This window comes from Anoplopoma fimbria, chromosome 8, assembly GCF_027596085.1.
Source record: "Anoplopoma fimbria isolate UVic2021 breed Golden Eagle Sablefish chromosome 8, Afim_UVic_2022, whole genome shotgun sequence".
Classification (NCBI taxonomy): Eukaryota; Metazoa; Chordata; class Actinopteri; order Perciformes; family Anoplopomatidae; genus Anoplopoma; species Anoplopoma fimbria.
Window position 1 is genome coordinate 6,887,973 of NC_072456.1, and position 22,393 is coordinate 6,910,365.

Here is a 22,393-nt window from a genome sequence, read left to right on the forward strand (position 1 = left end):
TAATTTTACCGTTTCAGATAACACAATGCGCTGATTGTATCACAGCAGCACCAACAAGACAACGGGACATTAGCCGAGAGAAGTGCACGGTTGTTGCGCAGTTCCTAACTTTATATATTTATATCTATATACAGCGGGTAAAATAAGTATTGAACACGTCACCATTTTTCTCAGTAATTATATTTCTAAAGGTGCCATTGACATGAAATGTTCACCAGATGTCGGTAACAACCCAAGTAATCCATACATACAAAGAAAACCAAACAAATACGTTCAGAAATTAAGTGACGTGTAATAAAATGGAATGACACAGGGAAAAAGAATTGAACACATGAAGAAAGGGAGGTGCAAAAAGGCATGGAAAGCCAAGACACCAGCTGAAATCTATCAGTAATTAGAAAGCAATCCTGCCGCTTGTCAGTGCAAATTAATATCAGCTGGTTCAGTCCCAACTGATGGCCTATAAAAAGGTGTCTCATTACCAAGGTGTCACACAAGAAACCTCTCATGATGGGTAAAAGCAAAGAGCTCTCCCAAGACCTTCACAACCTTATTGTTGCAAAACATACTGATGGCATTGGTTACAGAAGGATTTCTAAACTTCTGAATGTTCCAGTGAGCGTTGTTGGGGCCATAATCCGGAAGTGGAAAGAACATAATTTCACCATAAACCGGCCACGACCAGGTGCTCCTCGCAAGATTTCTGACAGAGGAGTGAAAATAATTATCAGAAGAGTTGTCCAAGAGCCAAGGACCACTTGTGGAGAGCTTCAGAAAGACCTGGAATTAGCAGGTACAATTGTTTCAAAGAAAACAATAAGTAATGCACTCAACCGCCGTGGCCTGTATGCACGCTCACCACGCAAGACTCCATCGCTGAAGAAAAAGCATGTTGAAGCTCGTTTAAAGTTTGCTGCACAACATTTAGACAAGCCTGAGAAATACTGGGAGAATATAGTCTGGTCAGATGAGACCAACATTGAACTCTTTGGATGCCATAATACACACCATGTTTGGAGGTCAAATGGCACTGCACATCACCCCAAAAACACCATACCAACAGTGAAGTTTGGAGGTGTACCGAGACATTCTTGATAAAAATCTGCTGCCATCTACCAGGATGATGAAGATGAAACGAGGGTGGACATTTCAGCAAGACAATGATCCCAAACACACAGCCAAGGAAACTCTCAATTGGTTTCAGAGAAAGAAAATAAAGCTGCTAGAATGGCCCAGCCAATCACCTGACTTGAATCCAATAGAAAATCTATGGAAAGAACTAAAGATCAGAGTTCATAGAAGAGGCCCACGGAACCTTCAAGATTTGAAGACTGTTTGTGTGGAGAAGAATGGGCCAAAATCACACCTGAGCAATGCATGCGACTAGTTTCTCCATACAGGAGGCGTCTTGAAGCTGTCATTACCAACAAAGGCTTTTGTACCAAGTATTAAATACATTTCAGTAAGCATGTTCAATACTTTTTCCTTGTCATTCCATTTTATTACACATAACTTAATTTCTGAACGTATTTGTTTGGTTTTCTTTGTATGTATGGATTACTTGGGTTGTTACCGACATCTGGTGAACATTTCATGTCAATGGCACCTTTTAGAAATATATTTACTGAGAAAAATGGTGACGTGTTCAATACTTATTTTACCCGCTGTATAAAGATCTTTGAAGGGGTCAGTTCACCCGATTTACAAACATATTTTTAGTGGTGTGCACAACAGAGCAATGCAGTTTTAGTATTATGTGACAAGTTTTAAGATACAGTATATCCTCTAAGATTTCTTCTGCCAACCTAATGCATTTAAGGTGAATGGATTAGTTTTATTAATTTATCTAGAGCTGAAATAATTAGTTACTAGTCCAATAATGATTTCAAGCAAAAACACCAAAAATGATCTTGTGCCAGCTTCTCAATTGTAATGATTCTGTGCTTTTCTTTTGTCTTATGAGATACTAAATTGACAAGATCGTGGTTTTGGATGGTACATCATGTTATATGCTCTATACATCAAATTGAGAATATAATTGGAAATCAATCATGTAAACAAATCTTTTTTTGGACTATTGTCTTAACTGTTTGGTTTATAAAATGTCACAAAAGTAAAAAGAAAATGCTCATCACAATTTCATCACAAACTCAAGGTGATGTCTCCAAATAACTTGTTTTGTCACCAGCAGTCTAAATTCCCCCAAAAAGTCAGTTTACAATGATATAAAATAGCACAAAGCAGTTAACGCGTCTCAATTGAGAAGCTGGAATTGGTAAATGCTTGGCATTTTTTTTCTTTAAAAATGACGAACAACTATTAGTTGCTGGAAATTCATTATTCTTCCCCTTATCGACAAATCGTCTCAGCTCTAGAAGCTCCCCTAGACAAGCAGTAAACAGTTAAACAACTCAAGAGTAGGCCAGGTGTTTGGACAAACAAGATTCTATCCACTCCCACTGTGCTAAGGTGATGCCAAAAATCTAAAAGCACATATTTGTAATATTTGTTAAATGAAACCCAAACTATCTGCATGGCTAGATACCAAGGTATAGTTGCAAGAGACATTTTTCTTTTGTATAAAATGTATTAACTGAGAACTAAGCCTTTAAGAGCTTTTGGCAAACAAAACAAAACAGACTGCAAAGTATCTTAAAATGCAAGTATGCTCCACCCCTCCAAAATAAGTCATAGTCAACATGTTGTGGTTATCTGAAAACTTTAATTTATTATATAGTAAAAGTAGCTCTCTTGTGCGATTTGCTATTATGAAGATGTGTGTAACACTGTTCTGAGAACATTCATTGAGCTGGTAGTCACTGTAGGATCCCCCCCACCGTTTAGCATTTACTCAGCACTGCAGCACCACTCTGAACTCTGCACTCTACCCCCGAGAACAGAAACCTGGAACGTCAGCCTTTTGAAATAATCATCTTTTCTCTCAGAGAATATTAGTACGCTTCAGTGACTAGGTCACTTTAAAGTATTAAACTCCTAGGAGTTAGTTTAACAGTTCTACTAACTCCGACAACTGTAAGGCCATCAGCCGCGACACACAGGAGAAGCGTCTGCTACAACACAAAAACAGAATGGCCCCTACCTCAAAGTACCATGTCACATAGAATGAATCTCAAAAGTCAAATAAAAAGCATTCAAAGTGCTTCTTCAAATCAAAGATATGGTACAAATGAATTACATGTGAAGGTATAATCAACATAAAGTGTTGTAAAAAATTGCATCGTGTTTCAAGGGGCATAGAGTTAACAGTAAAAAAATAAAGTAAATAACAAAAACCATACCAAAACACAGTTTTTCTGGTCCAGACGCGTGTACAGAAAACTCTGAGGCTTTTGGAGGGAGCGGTACAACTTAATGCAGTGCAGAGCATCAAGACAGACAGTCCACATTCCACAGTTCTCCATCTGAAATCCTGGATGAGAAGTTGACACCAGCTGTTGTAGAGGCGGAGCAGGAGTTAAAGGGGTGTGACGAAATAGTCTGCAGGTTTCTGGTAGCTGAGTGCTGGCTGGTTGTGTGTTTGAATCTGCTGCTGCTGCTGCTGCTGCTGCTGCTGCTGCTGCTGGATGATCTGCCGTACTTCCTCTTCCAGCTCTGGTGGGATGATGAGCTGGTCGTCGGGGTCCGGCTGGGCAGGAGCGTTGAAGTAGCCCCCCTGCTTCCTGATGGGGGCGTCGGCCGCCACCTCTATGAGGTCCTGGCTCCTTCCTTGGCAGGCCACGGAGCCGTTAGCGCGAGCCCGGCGGCGAAGAGTCCCCGACTGACCGTCCCCGCTGAGGCAGGGAGAGGAGGGAGGGACCGGGGAGGGAGACGAGAAAGGGAGAGGCGAAGGCTCATGATGTGAGGCGACAGCAGCAGGGACGTTTGTGCTTGGTTGCGCGTGAGTGTGTGTTTGGTGTGCCGGGCAGTCATGGCGGTGCAGACAGTGGACGTCGGCCTCCACCTCTACGCGGCTGCCGTTAGAGAAAACGCCAGCGATGGGCTCTTCGTCCTCGCTGTCCACCCCGTTGTCAGACAGAGCGCCTGAGAACTGTCTATGGAAGCTCCCACCTCCACAGGCCGGTCTCCGCGTGCCGGCTCGCCCCAGCGGATTGAAGTGACACGTGAGGGGCTCGGTCTGAGGCGGCGGCTCCTCTGAGGACGCCGTGGATCCGACCTCGCTGCTCATCTCAGACGTGCTGAACTCGCTGCTCAGCTCGCTCACCGTTCCCGAGGAGGCCGGCGGCAGCGGTATGCCGCCGTCACCGCTTGCCGAGTAGGGGTGGGTGCTGGTGTGTGTTCCCAGGCCCGGGCTGGGAGGGGGGTGGCGGCTCGCAGAAACAGCAGCAGTCTTCTGTGATGCTGAGCTGGACGACAACAGCGCTGAGGCTGTCGGAGCAGCCGGAGCTCTGAGCCAGAGTCACCAGCTTCTTAGCGGCAGCCAGAGCGTCCGGCACATTCCTGACCGCCTCCACCGCCTCGCTGGGAGACAACATGTCCCACAAGCCCCGGCTGCCCAAGAGAAAGAACTCATCCTGGGGTGTGAGGGTCACCGTGGAGACGTGGGGTCTGGGGGTGACAGACGGGCACAGGAAGGAGTAACCCATAATTCTGGTGGAGTCAGTTACACCACTGACTTTGTTGTCCTGTAGAAGAGGAGGATAAAGAGGCTTATGTAGTTTTTTCAGACAAAACCTCAAATGGACATGTTAGGCCTTCAACTAATGATAAGGTGTGTTATAAGTTCAACTATCCAGTGCATTTTGATAATCAACCAATCAAAAAATGCATAATCTGATGATTTGTAATTTTATTTCCTGTTTTAAATTACAAATTTAGTATTTATGTACTGTTTTTGTATCATTGGTCAAACTAAATTAAGAAATGTAACCTTGGATTCTGGGAACTTTCAGTGGCATTATCCACTATTTTCCGTATTTGTATCGACTAAACTATCAATCAAATAAGCTGGCGATTAAATTAGTGTATTAAATGTCCAGGGAAGTTTCAGCCCTAATCTTTTCCTTATTGTAATCTTTTTTTTTTTTTTTTTTTTATCTATTTGAAATAATTTTTAATTAACTTAGTAAAACAATAAAATAAATCCTCAGAGAACGAGATCATGTATTTAAATGATATTTAAATCAAGAATATTTAATTTAGATTTTATATAAAAACAGAGAAGAACCACAAAATGTCACATTTGCTGTCGGCATGCACTAGTGCACACAAATCCCCATCAACAACACCTAAAACATGAGTGTGTCTTTACCTCGGTGATGATGGAGTTATGCTGCCGGACCCTCTGGTACTCTGGCTCCTCTTTGACGGTGTGTGTGGTGGAAAGTTGCATAGCTTTACCGTCGCGGCACAGAACAGCCTGGCACCTGCCGACATTGGCGGCCTTCAGGGTGAAGCAGCCGCCGCGCTCACCGGGAGCCACCGGGTCGTGTCTGATGTGACATAAAGCCGCTGAACCTCCCATCCTCTGGCCTGCTGTGCCCAGTTTCCTGCAGGAGAGAGACAAACGAAAATATTTAGAAAAGGGAGAGCGTAATGTTCGCCATCACTGTAATGAACTGTGGAAGTATTCAGGGCTGATTGTTTTACTTCTGTGGGCTGTTCAAGGAATCAAGCTGTGTGTGTTTACCGTTGCATGGTGAGGAAAGTGTTGGTCATGTAATCTTCCTGCCTCTGGCCCCTGTGAAGCTCCTCTGCTAGCACATCTCCCATGGTGCACTGCAGCAAGTAAGGCACCTCGACGTTCTTGTCTCCGTCAAAAACTCCGTACAGAGCTTCACGAATCCCACAGAAGCTGTCTAGAGCCAGAGCAGCCACGCACAGCCTAAACAAACAAGAAGAACACCATTATTTATGTATAATAATAATAATAATAATAATGTTCCCCAAACTTTATCTGAACATCCCTGCCGTCATCTCATCCTGCCTACTTGAGTTTAGTCTTAATTAACCTGTCTAAAGCTGGGCCAGAACCAGAGTCTTCTGACCAACACTACCTGCCAAAAACACAAATGTAGTCCTTGTAGCACTGCAGTGTGATATCTTGTTATTCACATTTGAAACCTTTGAGGTTTTGGAACTATATTTTCTGATTTTCAAACTCCGTATTCTCCAGGGACAATTGATTAAGATCCTATATAATAGGTTCATCTGTCAGACCAACACAGATCTGCTGACTGGGGTTAAAGCTTTGCTGTCCAGGCTATAAACGATCACGCTTTAGGAGTCAAGTAAGCAGAGTCAGTGCTTTTTAACAAAACATTTGTTAAATGTAGATTTGTATAAATTGGATTTTGATTTCTGCAGTTTATTTCCCAACTATCGCTATTGTATTACAGTGTATCTTTTGTGTATATCCTGAAAGCACTTTGTACTTTTGCGGTTTGAAAAGTGCTAAATAATCGAAATAACATTCACTCACTTACTTAATTGTGTTCTTATGGACCTCGAGAGAGAGATCAATAAAATACATTAATTCAAAAGGAAAAGATGGCAGTGAGAAGAGGGATAGAAACAGAAATAGATGGTGGGAGGACTGACTTGTTTTTCACTCCGGAGGCCTCGGTGTAGCCGTGGCTCCAGACTGCAGGGGCCCCGTGGCTCTCACTCACACACGGAGCTGAAGGTGATGGATCCACCCTGAAACATTTGATATTACTGCAAAGAGGAGAAATAAAAAAACATCATGAGTCAATGAGGGAAATATGTTTTCCATAGATTATTTAATATTACTGCTGCTGCAGGATTCATACTTGAGAAGCTCCAGGCTCTTGTGGTCCAGGTTGAGGCGAGGATTTCCTGTGAGGTCCAGCTCCTGGAGCTTCTGAGGAAGTGTCTCTGGCAGAGTGACCTCAGTGAGCTCGTTGCAGCTCAAGTCGACAAACTGAGGAAGCACAACACAGAGAAAGAGACGGACAAAAAGGGTCAGTTCACCTTGATACACTACTACAAATTTGTATCAGAATTGGTGATTTGTTTGTCCTTTTCTTAAGGTTCCTGTTTGGTCACAAGATCAGGAAGTTGTTGGTCCATCAACGCTAGATTATAATGCTTTTCAAAATTCAAAGGTTTCTTGCATCAGCACAGAGTTATGATGCATCAACAAATGTTTGATTTTCTCACCCTTATTTCACACACACACACACACACACGCACACACACACACACACACACACACACACACACACACACACACACACACACACACACACACACACACACACACACACACACACACACACACACACACACACACACACACACAAGAATGAAACTGTTGTTTGGGTTCAGAGACTAAGGAGTCACTTGGAGATTACAAAGGATTTACAGATCTGGCCCAACCCAGTAAAGATAATAGACAGAGAGATAAAAAGGGGAAAGAAGAAGCACCTTTTTGTTTTTTCATCTCAGTAGAATGCGCTGACTTTCATCCATTTTTTCCCAAACTAATTTGAAACAGATAATACTGATCTGCTGGACAAGAGTTTATGTGTGGTTGTTTTGTGTGGATGTGTGTCTACTATAAAAAAAATGTTCGCACTTATGAGCTCCAGAGGATCTTTAGAGCTAAATGAGTGAAAGACTCCGGAGCCTAAAATACCTGCGTGTATCCGACTAACCTTGATCTCAGGCAGCTGGAGCACCTCTGGGAATGCGTTGATGCAGTTGGAGTGGGCGGAGAGAGTGTGCATACGCTGACAGCTGAGGATGGTGGTGGGCACAGCCCTCAGCCTGTTGCCGCTCAGGTCCAGCTCCTCTAGCTTCTCCAGTCGTGCCAGTTTACTGCAGGAGGTGGAGGGACGGTTATATCGGAGCGCTGGCGCTGCAAACTTTATTTCAGGGAACCCACATTTATCAAACTCGTCTCTCTTGTGACCGTAACCTGATTCTGAAGCAGGGCATTTCACTGTGTGTAAAATGTACCACGTTTCTAGGACAAGCTCATAAAAGCGAAGGATTGTGAGTTAATGTAATGTGCTTCGGGTGGGTCTACAAGCCCACCATTAGGTCCACAAAATTGGGTGATGTTCTGCAACCTCACAAAGCCAGAGGTCGCTTCAAATTGAGTTAAATGTAGTTGCCATACATTGATTTGCTCTTTCTGCAAGCTCAGTTCATGTGCAGTCCTGTATTTTACCTGGCGGTGAAGGTCTGCAGCTGGTTGTAGGCCAGGTGAAGCACCCTGAGGTGGCTGTGTCCAGTCAGCAGAGGGACACACTTGTCTGTCAAGATGTTATTGGTGACATAGAGCTCCTCCAGGCTGCTGAAGCTGTCCTCTGATTGGCTTGCTTCAGGGAGGTTCTCCAGCTTATTGGCCGACACATTTAGGTATCTCAAGCTGTGATGGAATCCCGTCAGAGAATATAAACTTAGTACTTGAACAAATTACTTCACAAAAAGAAGAAAAACACGTGAAGAGATCAGGAATGAAACATGGAAAAAACAAATAGGACGTGTTGTTGATTTCACCTCTGTGCTTTGATGAACAGGTTGTGTGGGAGCTCAGTCAGGTGGTTGTGTTGGAGGTCCAGGACCTCTAGCTGTGATCTCTCCAGCCTCTCCGCCAGCCGACACACTTTGTTCCAGCCTGCCAGCAGTTTTCTCAGGCTCCCACTGGACAGCAGCCTACACAACACAAACAACACAGCGAGCTCAGTCTCTCTGTGTGTACTGTAAACCTGGCAGTGTGAGCTCTGTTTTACCCTGATGAGGACAGCATTGTGTGTACCCTTATGGTACAGTCACCCAATTTTAAGAAGTTTAACTCTTATTTACTTTAAATGTTTACCTCTTGAATCATGGCTGGCTGGGCAAGTACATGACCTTTAGTTGGAATTACATTTGTGCTTCATGTGACCTGAAACTGGATCACTGTCATCTTACAGGTATGCCCCCCCCAAAAAAAAGGAATGATCAACTTGCTTGTGAAGGCATAAGTAGTTGCTGCCAAAGGCTGTACACAGACTGAAAATAGCACTGCACTGGTGTAGGCGTGTTGCTACAGGTACCGATGAGACCTTTTAGAATAATGTGTTTATTTAAAGACTCACCAGCACTAATACTATCCAGTGTATCTGTATGAACAGGGTTTCCAGGGTATTGTAGGTCAGCCCACTCTAAAATTACCCTTCCTCTTAAAATATTGTTGCCCATCATTCCCAGAAAAGTTGCTGCTAATGCAAACCTTACATTTCCTACTGCTCCAACTTCACATTAAAAGCATTTAACTGTCTAAATAGAAGTTTACCACGTATTATGATATCGTCACAGGAAATGCTGTGTTTGTCAGTGAGCTTAACACTTCAAAAAGCATCTACAAAACAAGAATACGGTCATTTTTGTCATTTCTTGACAGCGGATCAGTTTGAAACATTGCAAGGAGCAATAGAACAAGTAGGAGCAGCCCCAGTGAGCTGTTGGATGAGGAGCTGCATGCATCAAGCTGCACACCTCGAACTTTTCAGCGAGGAAACAAACTACTTTTACTTTCACTGTTCCCAGATGCATGCCGTGTGCAGCATAAAATCAGATCATGCCAATTGCTGCCTGACTTTGTTAAATAAAACTAAAATAGTGTACTACTGGGGCCTGTAGAATAAAAAACTGCATTTGCTGTTACAACCCAAAAAAATGGGGTGTTGCCAAATCAATCTAAAACTGAAACTCAGATTGACACTTTATTTATACTTTTTAATATTTTTAATATGATATAATATGAGTCTTGGAATGACATTATGACATAACTAAGAACAATACGGTTTAATTGAACTGAATTTAATCAGTGCATGTCGACTTAATGTTGCACTACATTGTTGTATGAAATTATGTTAAACCTTTCTGCCGTACAACCCTGTAGATTTCTTGCCTCAGCCCTCAGCATCAGTTCTCTAACTCTACCACCACAATGATCTCTGTGAAATTATCTTATGGTGTTTTATGTGTTGCTTACTGTATAGGCAGCTCTGTAACAGAATTGTGGTTGATGTCCAACACCTCCAGTCTGCTGCTCTCACACACCCAGGCAGGGACACATCCCAGCTTGTTCCTTTAAAAAAGCAAAGTCAGCACCGACCTTACAACAAGCACATAGCCTCCTTTTCCACACAGTAAATAGGACAGTAAGGTATTCATAGTCTTCCTACCAGGACAAATCCAGAACAGACAGATTCTCTGGCACCGGCTGCACCTCCAGCTGCTTCAGCTCTAAGAACACAACATGAATAACTCTTAGAATCTGCATCTGAATGTATATATGGCTCAAGACTTTCTCTGTTAAACATTTATACAGCACATAATAAACGTTAGTACCGTTGTGTGCAGCGTGCAGGCTCTTGAGGGCGTGGCCATTAACTCTGAGGAGCGAGAGAGTGTTTCTGTCACAGCGGAGGAGCTCCAGCCTACAAAGACAACTAACATCCAGCTCCTGTAACCCCGTGTCCCTCAGGTCCAGCTGGACAATGTGGACCAGCTGCTCCGAGTCTCCCACTGCCATCTTTTGAAGCCGGTTCAGCCTGTACAAAAGAAAAAAAAAAGAACATAAGGAAGAAGGTAAGAAGGAACTTTTTGAACTTGAATCATTTGGTGTTAAGATTTTCAAATCCACAGGACAAGAACAGGCCGTGATGCAGAAATACAGAGCACATTTTTCCTTCAGCATCTTGGGAGTTGTTAAGATTTCAGATGAGCTTTGTTCCAGTGTTGTATCTAAAAATGACAAGGAGTCTGTGTGGATATGTTTACCTGAGATCTATGTGGCGAGATGGCAGCCACTGCAGTCCTGCCATATCCAGGACAGAGAGCTGGTTCCCTGCCAGACAGAGTCTCTCCAAGCCTCTGAGTTTCTCCAGGATGGGGGGGATGCAGCTAAAACAGTTGAAGGACAAGCCGAGGTAGGTCAGGCCCTCCAGAGTGCCCAGCTCCACGGGCAGAGTATGCAGCAAGTTACCATCCAGGAGAAGAGTCTGGAGGCTGGACACAACAAGAAGAGGTGAGATTATAAAAAGTGCTAGGCATTAATCTGCAATCTATGTTTCAAAAAAGTCCTCCAAAATGTTGAATGTTGTAGAGGGACCGTATATAAAACACACACAATTTGCCGGTGCACACAATAACTGAGTGCTTGACCCCAAATGCCCTGTTATGCAGCGACAGCATCAGCATGACTCTGCACTCTGAGCACCTGCACAAAACCTCTCCACTGCCGGGACAGAAGTCTGGTGCACAGCCAGTTGTTCACTTAATACAGAAAGGGATTAATGTGCACTGATTAAGCCACATTGAAAACAACTCCTGTCTGATGTCAGCTAAGTGCAGGTCACTGAGGATACATTGTACTCCTGGGCAAATAGTCATCATCATTATCAACACTGTTGTCATTAATAGGTGGAGCCCAGGAGGTCATCATTTTTTTTCGTTTTTTTCTTTCAGCACACTTACTTGTGCATGGTTCCTACTTCAGCAGGCAGAGACAAGAGGCGGTTTCCAGACAAGTTTAGCTCTGTAAGGGAGGTGATGTCGCACAAAGCCAGAGGGAAGTCTGACAGAGTGTTATTTGACAAACTGAGGCTTCTCAGTTTACAAAACCTGGAGAGAGTTAGAGAGAAAGAGGGAGGGAGAGGGTCGGTGGGGGGAGACAGGAACAGGAACAAAGGGACAAAGATATTAATCTCTCAGTGCTAAAATCAGACTGAATTGAGGTTCTTTAAATAATAAACATGCACATGGTCTCAAGGAAAAATCAACACTTAAAGAACAGGCTATTTAAAGCTAAATGTTTACACAACTATGTATAGAAATATTTCAACATAACAATGCAGCATGTGGTTCAGGTAGGAGTGTGTGTGTGTGTGTGTGTGTGTGTGTGTGTGTGTGTGTGTGTGTGTGTGTGTGTGTGTGTGTGTGTGTGTGTGTGTGTGTGTGTCTTTCCTGGCCTAATTTAATCCAGTTCACAGAGGGGTCGGGGTGAAAGGCGGAGCCAGGCCCATGTCCTTCTGAGGGAAAGCCACAGTCACACCACCGGAAAAACACATTCCTCAAAACAACGCCTAGGAAACGTGTGTTTATGGAAGAACAATGGCAGTGTGTATACAGTATAAATGTATTAATTGTCATCAAGCAAATGTCATGCTTCAACATAATCTTCACTTGAGTGGCTACAAAGAAGCCAAAATGAGAGAGACATACATTGGTGTTAAATATTTGATCAGAAGCCTAAACTTAAAGAATACAAACGTTGCACTGCGTCTTATGAGCAATTTACATATTTGCTAATAAAAGTATATACGGTTAGATGTTCACTTTAATGCTACACATCTTGTAATTTTCTCAACACCATTTTGTGTTTGGATAACACTATTATTCATATTATGAGCGACTTGACTTTATCCGAAAACAAATAACGTTAGGTGGCATCATTAAATGTTGTGTTCCAAAGTTAAATTAGGACTTGTGATATTCAGTAGATTTTTGCACAAGTGAAGGAAACAAAGCGATTCAGGGATTTTTCATTTGGCTAGAGAGCTTTTAAACTAGGATAATGACACCATAGATATATATGAATACCACAAAACTGACTTTTCAGGAAGCCCTGCCATATGTTTTTTAAGTCGAAACATAACGTCAATCTACTCTTGATAACATAGAGGGCATTATTATGCAGAAACATGCAGACAAGTCGTTTTTGGTTTTTTCTTGTTGACAAAGACAGTGACAAGAACCAACAATAAATTAATCCTACAAACAAGTGCTAAACCCCCATAATCCTGCTGGCAGATAATACTCACCACCTAACGTTTATTAATCAGCCACTGTGAAAAGTTCCCAGCAAATATTTCATTACAAAATGTATGATGTATGTATATGACCATATTTAAAGGGAGCCAGTGGGCTTGGGGTTCAGAGCCATAGACACGGTAGGGAACTCAAAAATGATTGAGGGACGGACTAACGCATTGCAGGTTATGGATTTTTCATGGGCTCTCAAGCCTTATGCTTTACATATGACAGAGCACAATGTTCTTATCTGTAGGTCTGGCTACTGTTTAATTATCATTTTGCTCATAGGATTACCGGTTTTATTTGATTTTTACACCTGTAAGCATTTGAAATTTAAAGATTTTGTTTTCACATAAAAGGTCAAGTGTGTAGTATTTTGGAGAATCTATTCGAGGAAACGGACTATAATATTCATTATTGTGTTCTCGCATTTTTACGTTACCAGAAGGCCGAGACTGCGGTAATGTGAGCCGCAGGGTGCAAAAGCGGGGTCACACCAGCCGCAGTCTGACTTCTGCTGCTCCTATAGTAGTGTTATTATGGTAAGAATGGCTTCTGATCAAAATGAACAGTGTGACCCCGGTTCTGCACTCGGCCAGTCGACGGCTCATGTTACTGCAGTCTTGAAAAGGGAAAAATGAGCATAGGGGTATTCAGTTGGTTGCAATCTGCAATCTCATGGCTAAATGCCACTAAATCCTTCACACACTGGCTCTTTAAGTATTCCGATGGCACACTAGTCTCGTTGCCGTTGACTAAAGGAAGTGAATTAAAAGGGACAAACCCAAAGATAATCTCTTACAATGAAAATGAAGGTTCTGGAGGGGGCTGGGACATCAGCGACTAATTTAACAAGCCCTCTGTCCCAGAGGTCAGATGGCTGGATTTCAACTCTCTCATCACCAGTGTAGCTCTCTTTTAATCATCCAAACCACACAGCCGCCCCCGCACACACACACACACACACACGCATGTCATCTCTAATTGGATCTAAGCTGCTTCTTCTTTAGACCATATGGTAGCTCCCCAAGACAGTTAAAAGTACTCGGGGACATAACCAGAGAAAAACAAAGAGGAAAGAACTGCCTTTCATCTGCTTGGCTTCTCCTGTTTCCTTGTTCATAAACACACAGGATGGTACTAGACTGAGTTGGGGGTGTTGGTGAAACTCACCTAGTGAGTGCTGGAACACCTTTGTGCAGGGACATGAAGTTGTTTTTGAGATTGAGATGTGTAAGGTCCTGGCTGTAAAAGAGCTGAGCAGGCAGCTCTTCCAAACTGCAGCACGACAGGTCGACTGAGTTCACCCTCTGGGACGCAATCTGACAGAAAGGGGGCGAAGGACAGGACAACATGAAAGAAAGTTTAAAATCATGCCATGCTCTTCAAGATAAATCCACCCTAAATTCGTTATTATGAAAGCAAAGGGTTTACACTTTAAGTACCTTAGAGGCCGTCCTTTGCCAGCGGAGGTGCTCTGTATACGAGTCGTAGCTGATGTAGTAGGTCTGACTCTGAGGACCAGCTGAGCTGAAAGCCAGACAGTGGCTGTGTCTCCTGACTTCCTCTACCTGCAGAATAGGACATATTTTAGTTTCAAATAGATCTTTCTATTTCTAGCCTACTTAACGATTACACATTTTCAATCTCTGACCCTTTTGTTTTTTACCCATCTGATGATCCCGAAATTAATGTCTTTTTCTTTTTTTAAATCTCTTTTGGAAATGGCCGATATCGCACAAATCTATCTTTTTCTGCTGGGTACAGATACATTCCAGCTTTGAGAATGCACACACTGCCGTACAGGTGTGATGCAAAACACATAAGGGACTTACAAAGATTACCAACTGATAAAGTTATTTACTCTACGATTATCCTGCACTGATTAAAAACCTAACTAAACTATTAACAAGTTGTATGTCAACTTCTTCTTGGCTGGGTGCAGTGACTTCTAGGAACTTTGTCATTCATTTCAAATAGCCTTGTTTGTATGGTTTACACAAACAAGATAGTGCATGTTAATTGGTGAGTTTATAGTTGTTGGGAAATTACCTTTGGTCAGAGCCAGGCCACTAGTTTCACAGTTTCCACTGTTAATGCTAAGCTAACTGTCTAATCGCTCAAGCTTCATATTCACTATACAGATTGCTACAGGAGCAGTGAACGACCCTGAGCTCTAAAAACGATAAATGCTTTGTACCACTGAGTGGGTTAGGCTGCTGAACAGGCACCAGGGCCAGAATACTACTCAATCAAGTTTAAGGCATGAAAACACTGCAGAAAGTACCTTTCCTCCGATGAGAGGGAGGATGTGCATCTTGCCGGTGTGGGCGTGTTTCACCGATGAGACAATGAGGCAGGTTCCACTCAGTGTTACCTGCCGCTTCGACCAGCGGTTCACCGGCAACGCCAGCTTCCCTTTCCGCACGTTGAACACCCCAGAAATCTGCACGCGCTCTGAACCACCCACACTTCGAGGCTTGCCTGGAGAGAGAGAACTTTGTTACTAAAAGAGAAAGCTGACGATCATGAGGGCTGTGCACATTATACACAATGATTAGATTTTTATTTTTTTTTATTTAAATGGCCTGTTTGAACAGTATAACGGGTTATTTTTAGCTGTCTGGGTTTTTTGTGAATCAACTCTCTCACACTGAAACTCTTTCAGAAACTGAGCGCGGCAGAGAGCTATGTGGTTATGTAACTGAATTGTAGCGAATAGCCTGTGGGCTGAGAGTGTGAGCAGTCAGTCAGGCGTGATTTGTTACATTAACCCCTTGCTGACACAAAAAGCAGCCACAGTTCAGTTACTGTCACAGGGCAAACCAGGGGATTGGCCGGAAACCGGTGTGGCATTCCCCTGAGAGTTTGAACAGAGGAAATCAACTATAAACCGGTTTATATGGATACTCTCTTATTAAAAATTTTTTTGCATCTTGGTCTGTGTTCTCTGATCTGGTGTTACCACGCAACACAGAACAAGAGAAAGGGAGACACATGAATAGTCAACTGAGAGGCCTGAAATCAGATTAGCACGTTATGTAATGTCTTATAACACCAGCACCTTGATCCTCACTGTTGCCTCCTCCAGTGACTAACAAACTCCTTCAAGAGTTTTGTTCAGTTATTCTTTGATCAAATATTTAATATTTAGACAGTATTCAATTCAGGCAAAGTTTTTGTACAGCTGCCTGTGTTTGGACAACATTTAACATTTGAGAACGTACGATTCTTTGTCAAAAGAAAGTCATCTTACATCCCCCAAAGAAAGGTATTTGTAAAAAGTAACCAAAATTCAGGTATAGCAACTACAGTTTAAAAAAAAAAAGTGAGATGATACCCAGCCTTACTCTTGGACTTTTATAGAAATTTAATGAACGATTCCAAATTAATTTCTTTATTTACCACTATCTAAATATTGAGATTAAAAATCTTATTTTTTTTTTTTAACATTTATGTTACAAAGACAAGTCTTAAAAAATTGGAGAAACTTAAAAGCAGAATTTGTTTTCCTGAAAAATATTCATTACGTTCACCGCACCTGTCAGATTTGGTCCTCAAAATATCCCCGACTTATTCAACTAACGACTCTTTTCATTATATAATAATCTGTTGATTATTTTCGTTATTAATCAATTCATCACACTCGTTATAAAAGCCCAGTAAATAGTGAAATATAATCATTACATTTTCCACATAACCCGAGGTACATATTTCAATTGCTGCTCATTTTCTTCTAATGGTTTCTGCTCAAATGACTGCCATCCATATTTCAGGGCTTTTTGTAATTCATTTCTAGATGAAGGATCTACGCACATGAAAATTCCTTCTTTTGGTTGGTTCTGATGTACCCTCGCTTCTGACAGGAACAAGGTGTCCTGACAGTGCAGACACTGATGTCACTAAATATAAATAAAGATATGAAGGAAGCCACTGAAGGAGAATTCGTGATAAACCTAGATCTCGTTACAAGCACAATCAAGTCTGATGATATCTGATCCCTATCTAGTCAAAGCCTCAATCTGTATTTTCTTGCATTATTCATTTGCAATCAAACAACCAGTCGCTTACATCATATGGTGTCTTTTACCACAAATGCCCAAATGTATAAAGCATTTGATTGGATAAATGTGACATAAAATACTGATGAAACATATCAATGTGATTCTGTCAAACACACCCCACTGTAAACTGAACAATAACGTGGAATGTGTTTTGTGTGGGTCCACCCTTCCCTGTTCGGTACAGGCGTCAGGCGAGATGTAGGGTGTTAATATATACAAACTCATACATGCCCTTTCCTTCCGTCAATTTCTCTGACTGGGGAACATCCTGTCTCTCTTCAAGAAGCCAATAGCCATTTCCTGCTCATGCTATGCTTTTTTTGGTGAATATTGTCAGTGACAAGCCTGGTGTCCCTAAGTGCAGCGATTGTCTGAAATGTCCATCCACGTTATGGATTAGCAGCAGTAAACAAGACTGCTCTTTGGTTTTCAGATTTACCTGAACCAGTATCTTGGTACCCAAAAAAAAAAAAAATGGTGTGATGTTGTGATCGCCACCCCACAAGGACAAAATGAGAAGTATGCCTTCCCAACCTGCAGGTATTTAGTGAGTTTTGGGCACATGTATCAAAAACGTTTGTTGGGAGAGTATCTAACCTTGTGGAGTAAAGCAGTGACCTCTGGGTACTGCAGTTCTGAGCTGAAGAGGAGTCTGCTGCTGTCTCAGGGAGATCAGAAACACTGAGGGGGTGAAATCTGAGTTCCACTAAGGTCCTTTTTCTCTTACTGTCAGCACAGTGTGTGTGTGTGTGTGTGTGTGTGTGTGTGTGTGTGTGTGTGTGTGTGTGTGTGTGTGTGTGTGTCTGTAATAAGAGAGAAAGAGAATGCTTGGTAATGTGCATTTTACCAATAATTCATAATGTTCCCACTGAGAAGACAGGACAGCATGGGGCAAAAATATATTTCTTGTGAATTATTGATTGTTTTACTTCTTCAGACAAATAAAATCTTTTTACAGTCTGAAAATAAATATTTAACTCAACAAAAAGGTTTGTAAGTTAACTTTGCTTCAGTTTTAAAAAGGCTCACAACACAAAACAAGTAGGAACTTGTGGTTAATTATTCCAACTTGACTGATATTTTGGCAACATCATGATTTTTTAGTCACTTCTCACACCACTTCTCCTGTAATTGTCCCCATCAGTAGTACTTCCACTTTCCTGATATACCAGCCTCTCGCTGCTTGTTTCACGGCCGAGTGTTTGTATTCATTAGTTGGAAGGGCCCCTGCTTTCAGCGGCCTAACTCTACGTCATGCTTTGTTCCTCTGTCATGTTACTGTGGGAGCCAAGAGCGGGGGGTTTAGAGGAAGGCAGGGGAATTTGCCCAGCTCTCCATGTAACATTTTCAGGAGAGAGGAAAACCTGTTTTGTACTATGTTGTAAGTACACCTTTAGGTATGCGTAATATACTTATGGTGTGGTTTTTGTTGAAAAAAACAAATGCAAAAGAAAAAAAAAAAGTGTTGAATGCTTTTGAAAGACTATTTGAGACGGGCACTTGAAAATGCAAGATATTTTGATTGAGAATGCAAGTTAAATGAACTTTGAATATGTTCATTTTAGTAAAAAATATTTTCTGTTGTTTCCTCCAAAATCCCACCACATCTCTTTACCCCAACCGTCTTTGCTGATGGTGTGAAAAACAAGGTCAAAAACAATATGGAGTTGTGCTAATCCCATAAGAGATCATAGCTGTTTTTCCATCCTCTTACCCTGCTAGTCAGCAAAACAGGATCTTTATCAATAACAACAACAACAACACCATCAACAGAAGAAGAGAAACAGAATCCACACTGCCTGATGTTCGCTGAGCCCAAAGAGCACACCTGTTACCTCCAGATGTGTCTCCCTACAGGCCTGTACACAGAGGGGTCTGGTGGGTTTACAGGCAAAAACACTGGGTATTGTCCCACCGGGACAATTCAATACACTTGTTTGACAGTCTGACTGACCAAACACAATGGCAGCACTCACGGGTACTCTGAAAATGGATGAACAATGAATGAGCAGAGACAAGCCGAGCACAACTAAAGTGGTATGGTGTAACTAACAGCTAATGGCTTAGTGGTGCAGAATAGTAATTGGATAGGAATTATTAAATACAAATAATTATAAAAAATGTCCGGATTGCCTGTTAAACATGCAGTACATGCTTTGCGGATCATTCTTTAGGGAATAAATCATCACCCACCTGTTAAAAATGTTTTGAATTAAACAATTTACACAATTTAGACAAAGTACTCACCAAAGTAGAAGCGTATCAGGCAACCAACTTCTGGATTCATCCCCTCCCCTTGAACCCTCCATGGGTCTTCAAATCCCAGATTGATGAGGTACTCGTTAAATATCTGAAGAGGCCTCTCATCATCTCCCAGCCTCCGCACAGCTCCACCATGCAGCTGGACAAAGAGAGCCGGTGTCGGACTGGTATTGATGGGCTCCGGCCATCCTCTGCTCCCCCCGGGACCTCCAGGTCAGGCTGGACAGATGCTTGGCTGGACAGGGGCCGAGTCTGAGAGCTGCTGGGGCATTTGGATGGAGGTTTGATGAAGTTGGGGGCTTCAACATTATCCCCCGCTGCAGCTACGGTATCCCCTAGTGTGGCTGTCACTTGGCTGGAAGCACTGCAGGGGTCTGTGGTGGGCGGGTCCGCTTGCTGGTCTCCAGCAGAGCTGCTGGTTGGATGTGTTGGGGAAGAGGTGAGGTCCACTTCATCTGAGGAGCTCTCAAACGGGTCGGGTCCCTCTGTGGCACTGTCCCCGTTTGGACTCAGCACAGAGGAGTCTGTACCCAAACCCAGCCCATCACTGAGCGAGTCCCTTTGCTCTGTGCTTCTGGGCCCACCTGAGCTGAAGTCGTCACAGGTGCTGCTCTCCATGTCTGAACCTGAGTAAACCCCATAGCAGTCCGCCACACTCAGGCTCAACTCCACCCCAATGTCGTTCAGATAGACCTCTGATGAGGAGTTACTGGCGGTTTGATCATCCAACAAGTGAGAGGGCGGTTTAGTGTCAGTGTGAGACTTTTTGGTTGGTTCACTCTCCTCTGCTTTGGGGTTTTCCACATCCACACTGACCTCATCAGGATGTCCATTGCTAGCTTTACAGTTGTCGTTTAAGTCGACTAAAGCAGCAGTTTTGCAGTTCATTCTCAACACAGCCCCAGCTTTGCTCCCTTCCAGCTTACCGGCCACCTCTGCAGCGGTGGTGTCCGCCGTGCAGAGCACCGGCCGCGGGTAGGAGGGCGTGAGCCAGTCGTGGACGTGGATGCAGCCCCGCCGCGGGTCCGATCTCACCCACGTCTTATCCGAGGCCTGGAGCTGCTTGGACTGCTTCTGCCGAAGGAAAGTCTTCCTGTCCAGGCTGAGGGTGCTCAGGGGCGAGGCTGACGGGGCGGGACCGGCCGCCTCCCCGGAGGCGACGCCGGGCGGCGGGCTGCTGGTCGGCGGAGCCCCCAGAGACAGGTTCCTCCGGTGCCTCTGCCGCCTCCTGCTCAGCAAAGAGTTGACAGAAGCGTTGCTGCTGACCGACGCCAGGCTGTAGATGCTGGCTGTTTTCACCACGGGGATGCTCATGCTCTTGGCCGCCCCGCCGATCGCGTTGGCGACCTGGTTCTGGTAGATCCCGTTCCTGATGGCGATCTGCAGCAGCGAGGTGGCGGCGAGTCCCTTCCCGAAGAGTTTCGCCTCCGCGCCGCCGCCGTCCTCCTCCCCGACAGAGGCTCTCTTCCCCGCAGGCTGCGCTGTGAACGACGACCCGCTTGGCTTCGCGGGGCTGCCGTCACTGCTCGTGTCCAGTGGCCCCTGCGGTGTTGGAGAAGTTGAAGGCGCCCCGGACTGGTTCTCCTTCACACTTTCCATCCTGCCCGCGGCTCGTTAGCTTGAGCGACCTGCAGGTGAAGGCTAGTTAGCTCCCGTTAGCTCTCAGCCGCTAGCTCGCTCCACTGGCTAGTGTTCTCCCTGTGCGGCTCCACGTTAGCTTAGCATGCTAAAGTACTGTGCTGCTCGTCCACAGAGTTCATCCCATTGCGTAACACACCCGTCAGCTCGCTCACGGGAGCTAACCGGCTGGTCGACATGAGAGGTTCTTGCTCTAGTCGGTCGCCATGGAAGCTGGGAGCGAGAAGGCGCGACAGCAACTGTACAGACGGATGAGAGGGTGACGGTCAGCGGCACAGCGCGGACAGGGCGGGGCTCATTGGATATGAATTATGACGCCTTCGAGAGCACCCGAAAGCTCGGAATTCGTAAACGCTATGTGCATGGCAGGATATCTGACTCCTCAACTAGGTTAAAGCACGGATAAATACAATGAAACAATAAATACAATTAAACAACTAGGAAAGTGTGAATGTCCCGTAGTGTGGATTATTTAGTCAAGAGCCCGAGAAAACAGACGGTAAATTCATATATTTTAGATGTTTAAGTGGTAGTATTAGCCAGTGGTTGATGAAGTAGTCTACTTTTATACAGTCTATGCTCTGTAATTCAAATGTGTAAAGTATCTAGTAACTCATGCAGTCAAAGGAAGCGAAGTAAAAAAAACCATCTAAAACGTTGTATTGTATAAAACATCATTTGATCTGTTCCGTCCACTACAGAAGCCACGAAGTACAAGCTAAATTGAGTCAGTGAAGGCAACGTACAGTGCAGTGACATTATCCTACTTTATCTCCATCAAATTTAAGAGCATGCTTGTAAACCTTAACTAAAAATATAGTTTAGTTTTACGATGTGATTATATTTTTTATATATATTTATGATTATATATCTTGTAAATGTGTACAATGAAACGTGCCCGACACCTCGCTGCATGTGTGTCTCTTGTTAATAACAAACCAGAGCAGAGTTGTTGCTCGTCTTTTGGCTCCACCTATTGGGATAAAGCCCGTATCACTGTTGCGACCAGCAATTCTTCAGAAACCGCTGTATTTATTCGTTACAAGTCAATGGTGAAAGAAGTATTCAGATCCTTTACTTAAGCTAAATAAAAGTAGCAACAAGACAATCTTTTTTCCATTACAAGTTTTAGTTACAAGTGCATTCAATATAGATAGATAGATAGATAGATAGATAGATAGATAGATAGATAGATAGATAGATAGATAGATAGTCCAAGACATGGATTAACACTACATACCACAGACTGGATTTTTTGTAATTTAGGAGGTTGCTTGTATGCAATTTAAAAGTACAATTTAAATAGAGTATCAAAAGTAAAAGTATTATTTTGAAGCTGAACAGTGTAAATTGCACTTTAGTGGGTCATGGTGAAGCTATTTTTAACAATTCTATATTTTGTAGTTTATTCAGCCATATATGCTCATTGTTTTTTAAGAGAGAGGTATCGGTATGTTATAACCGCCTTAGTCTTTGTTGATTTCACATGCACACCAGGCTGGACTGCTGTCACATTGCAGTCCAACAGAGGGCAAAGTGCAAGCTGCACTGTGACTGTATAGTTTATCATGCTCTCTCTCTCTCTCTCTCTCTCACTCTTTCTCTTCCTCCCTCCCCCTGTCAAGTCTCCACCTCGT

At 43.4% G+C, this 22,393-nt stretch overlaps 1 protein-coding gene across 1 annotated transcript; it reads right to left on the bottom strand.

The window, feature by feature from the left end:
- Positions 1-2,708: 2,708 nt before the first annotated feature.
- On the bottom strand, positions 2,709-21,266 carry LOC129094548 (PH domain leucine-rich repeat protein phosphatase 1-like). Its single transcript, XM_054602775.1, is given in 19 exon segments — positions 2,709-4,322; positions 4,324-4,643; positions 5,270-5,507; positions 5,648-5,842; positions 6,559-6,675; positions 6,771-6,901; positions 7,638-7,800; positions 8,156-8,356; positions 8,488-8,643; positions 9,968-10,063; positions 10,161-10,221; positions 10,327-10,529; positions 10,759-10,986; positions 11,455-11,601; positions 13,966-14,114; positions 14,238-14,363; positions 15,080-15,276; positions 19,104-19,325; positions 19,328-21,266. Coding segments are annotated over 19 exon segments (5,187 nt in total). The 5' UTR covers positions 20,718-21,266; the 3' UTR covers positions 2,709-3,475.
- Between the last annotated feature and the right edge of the window lie 1,127 nt (positions 21,267-22,393).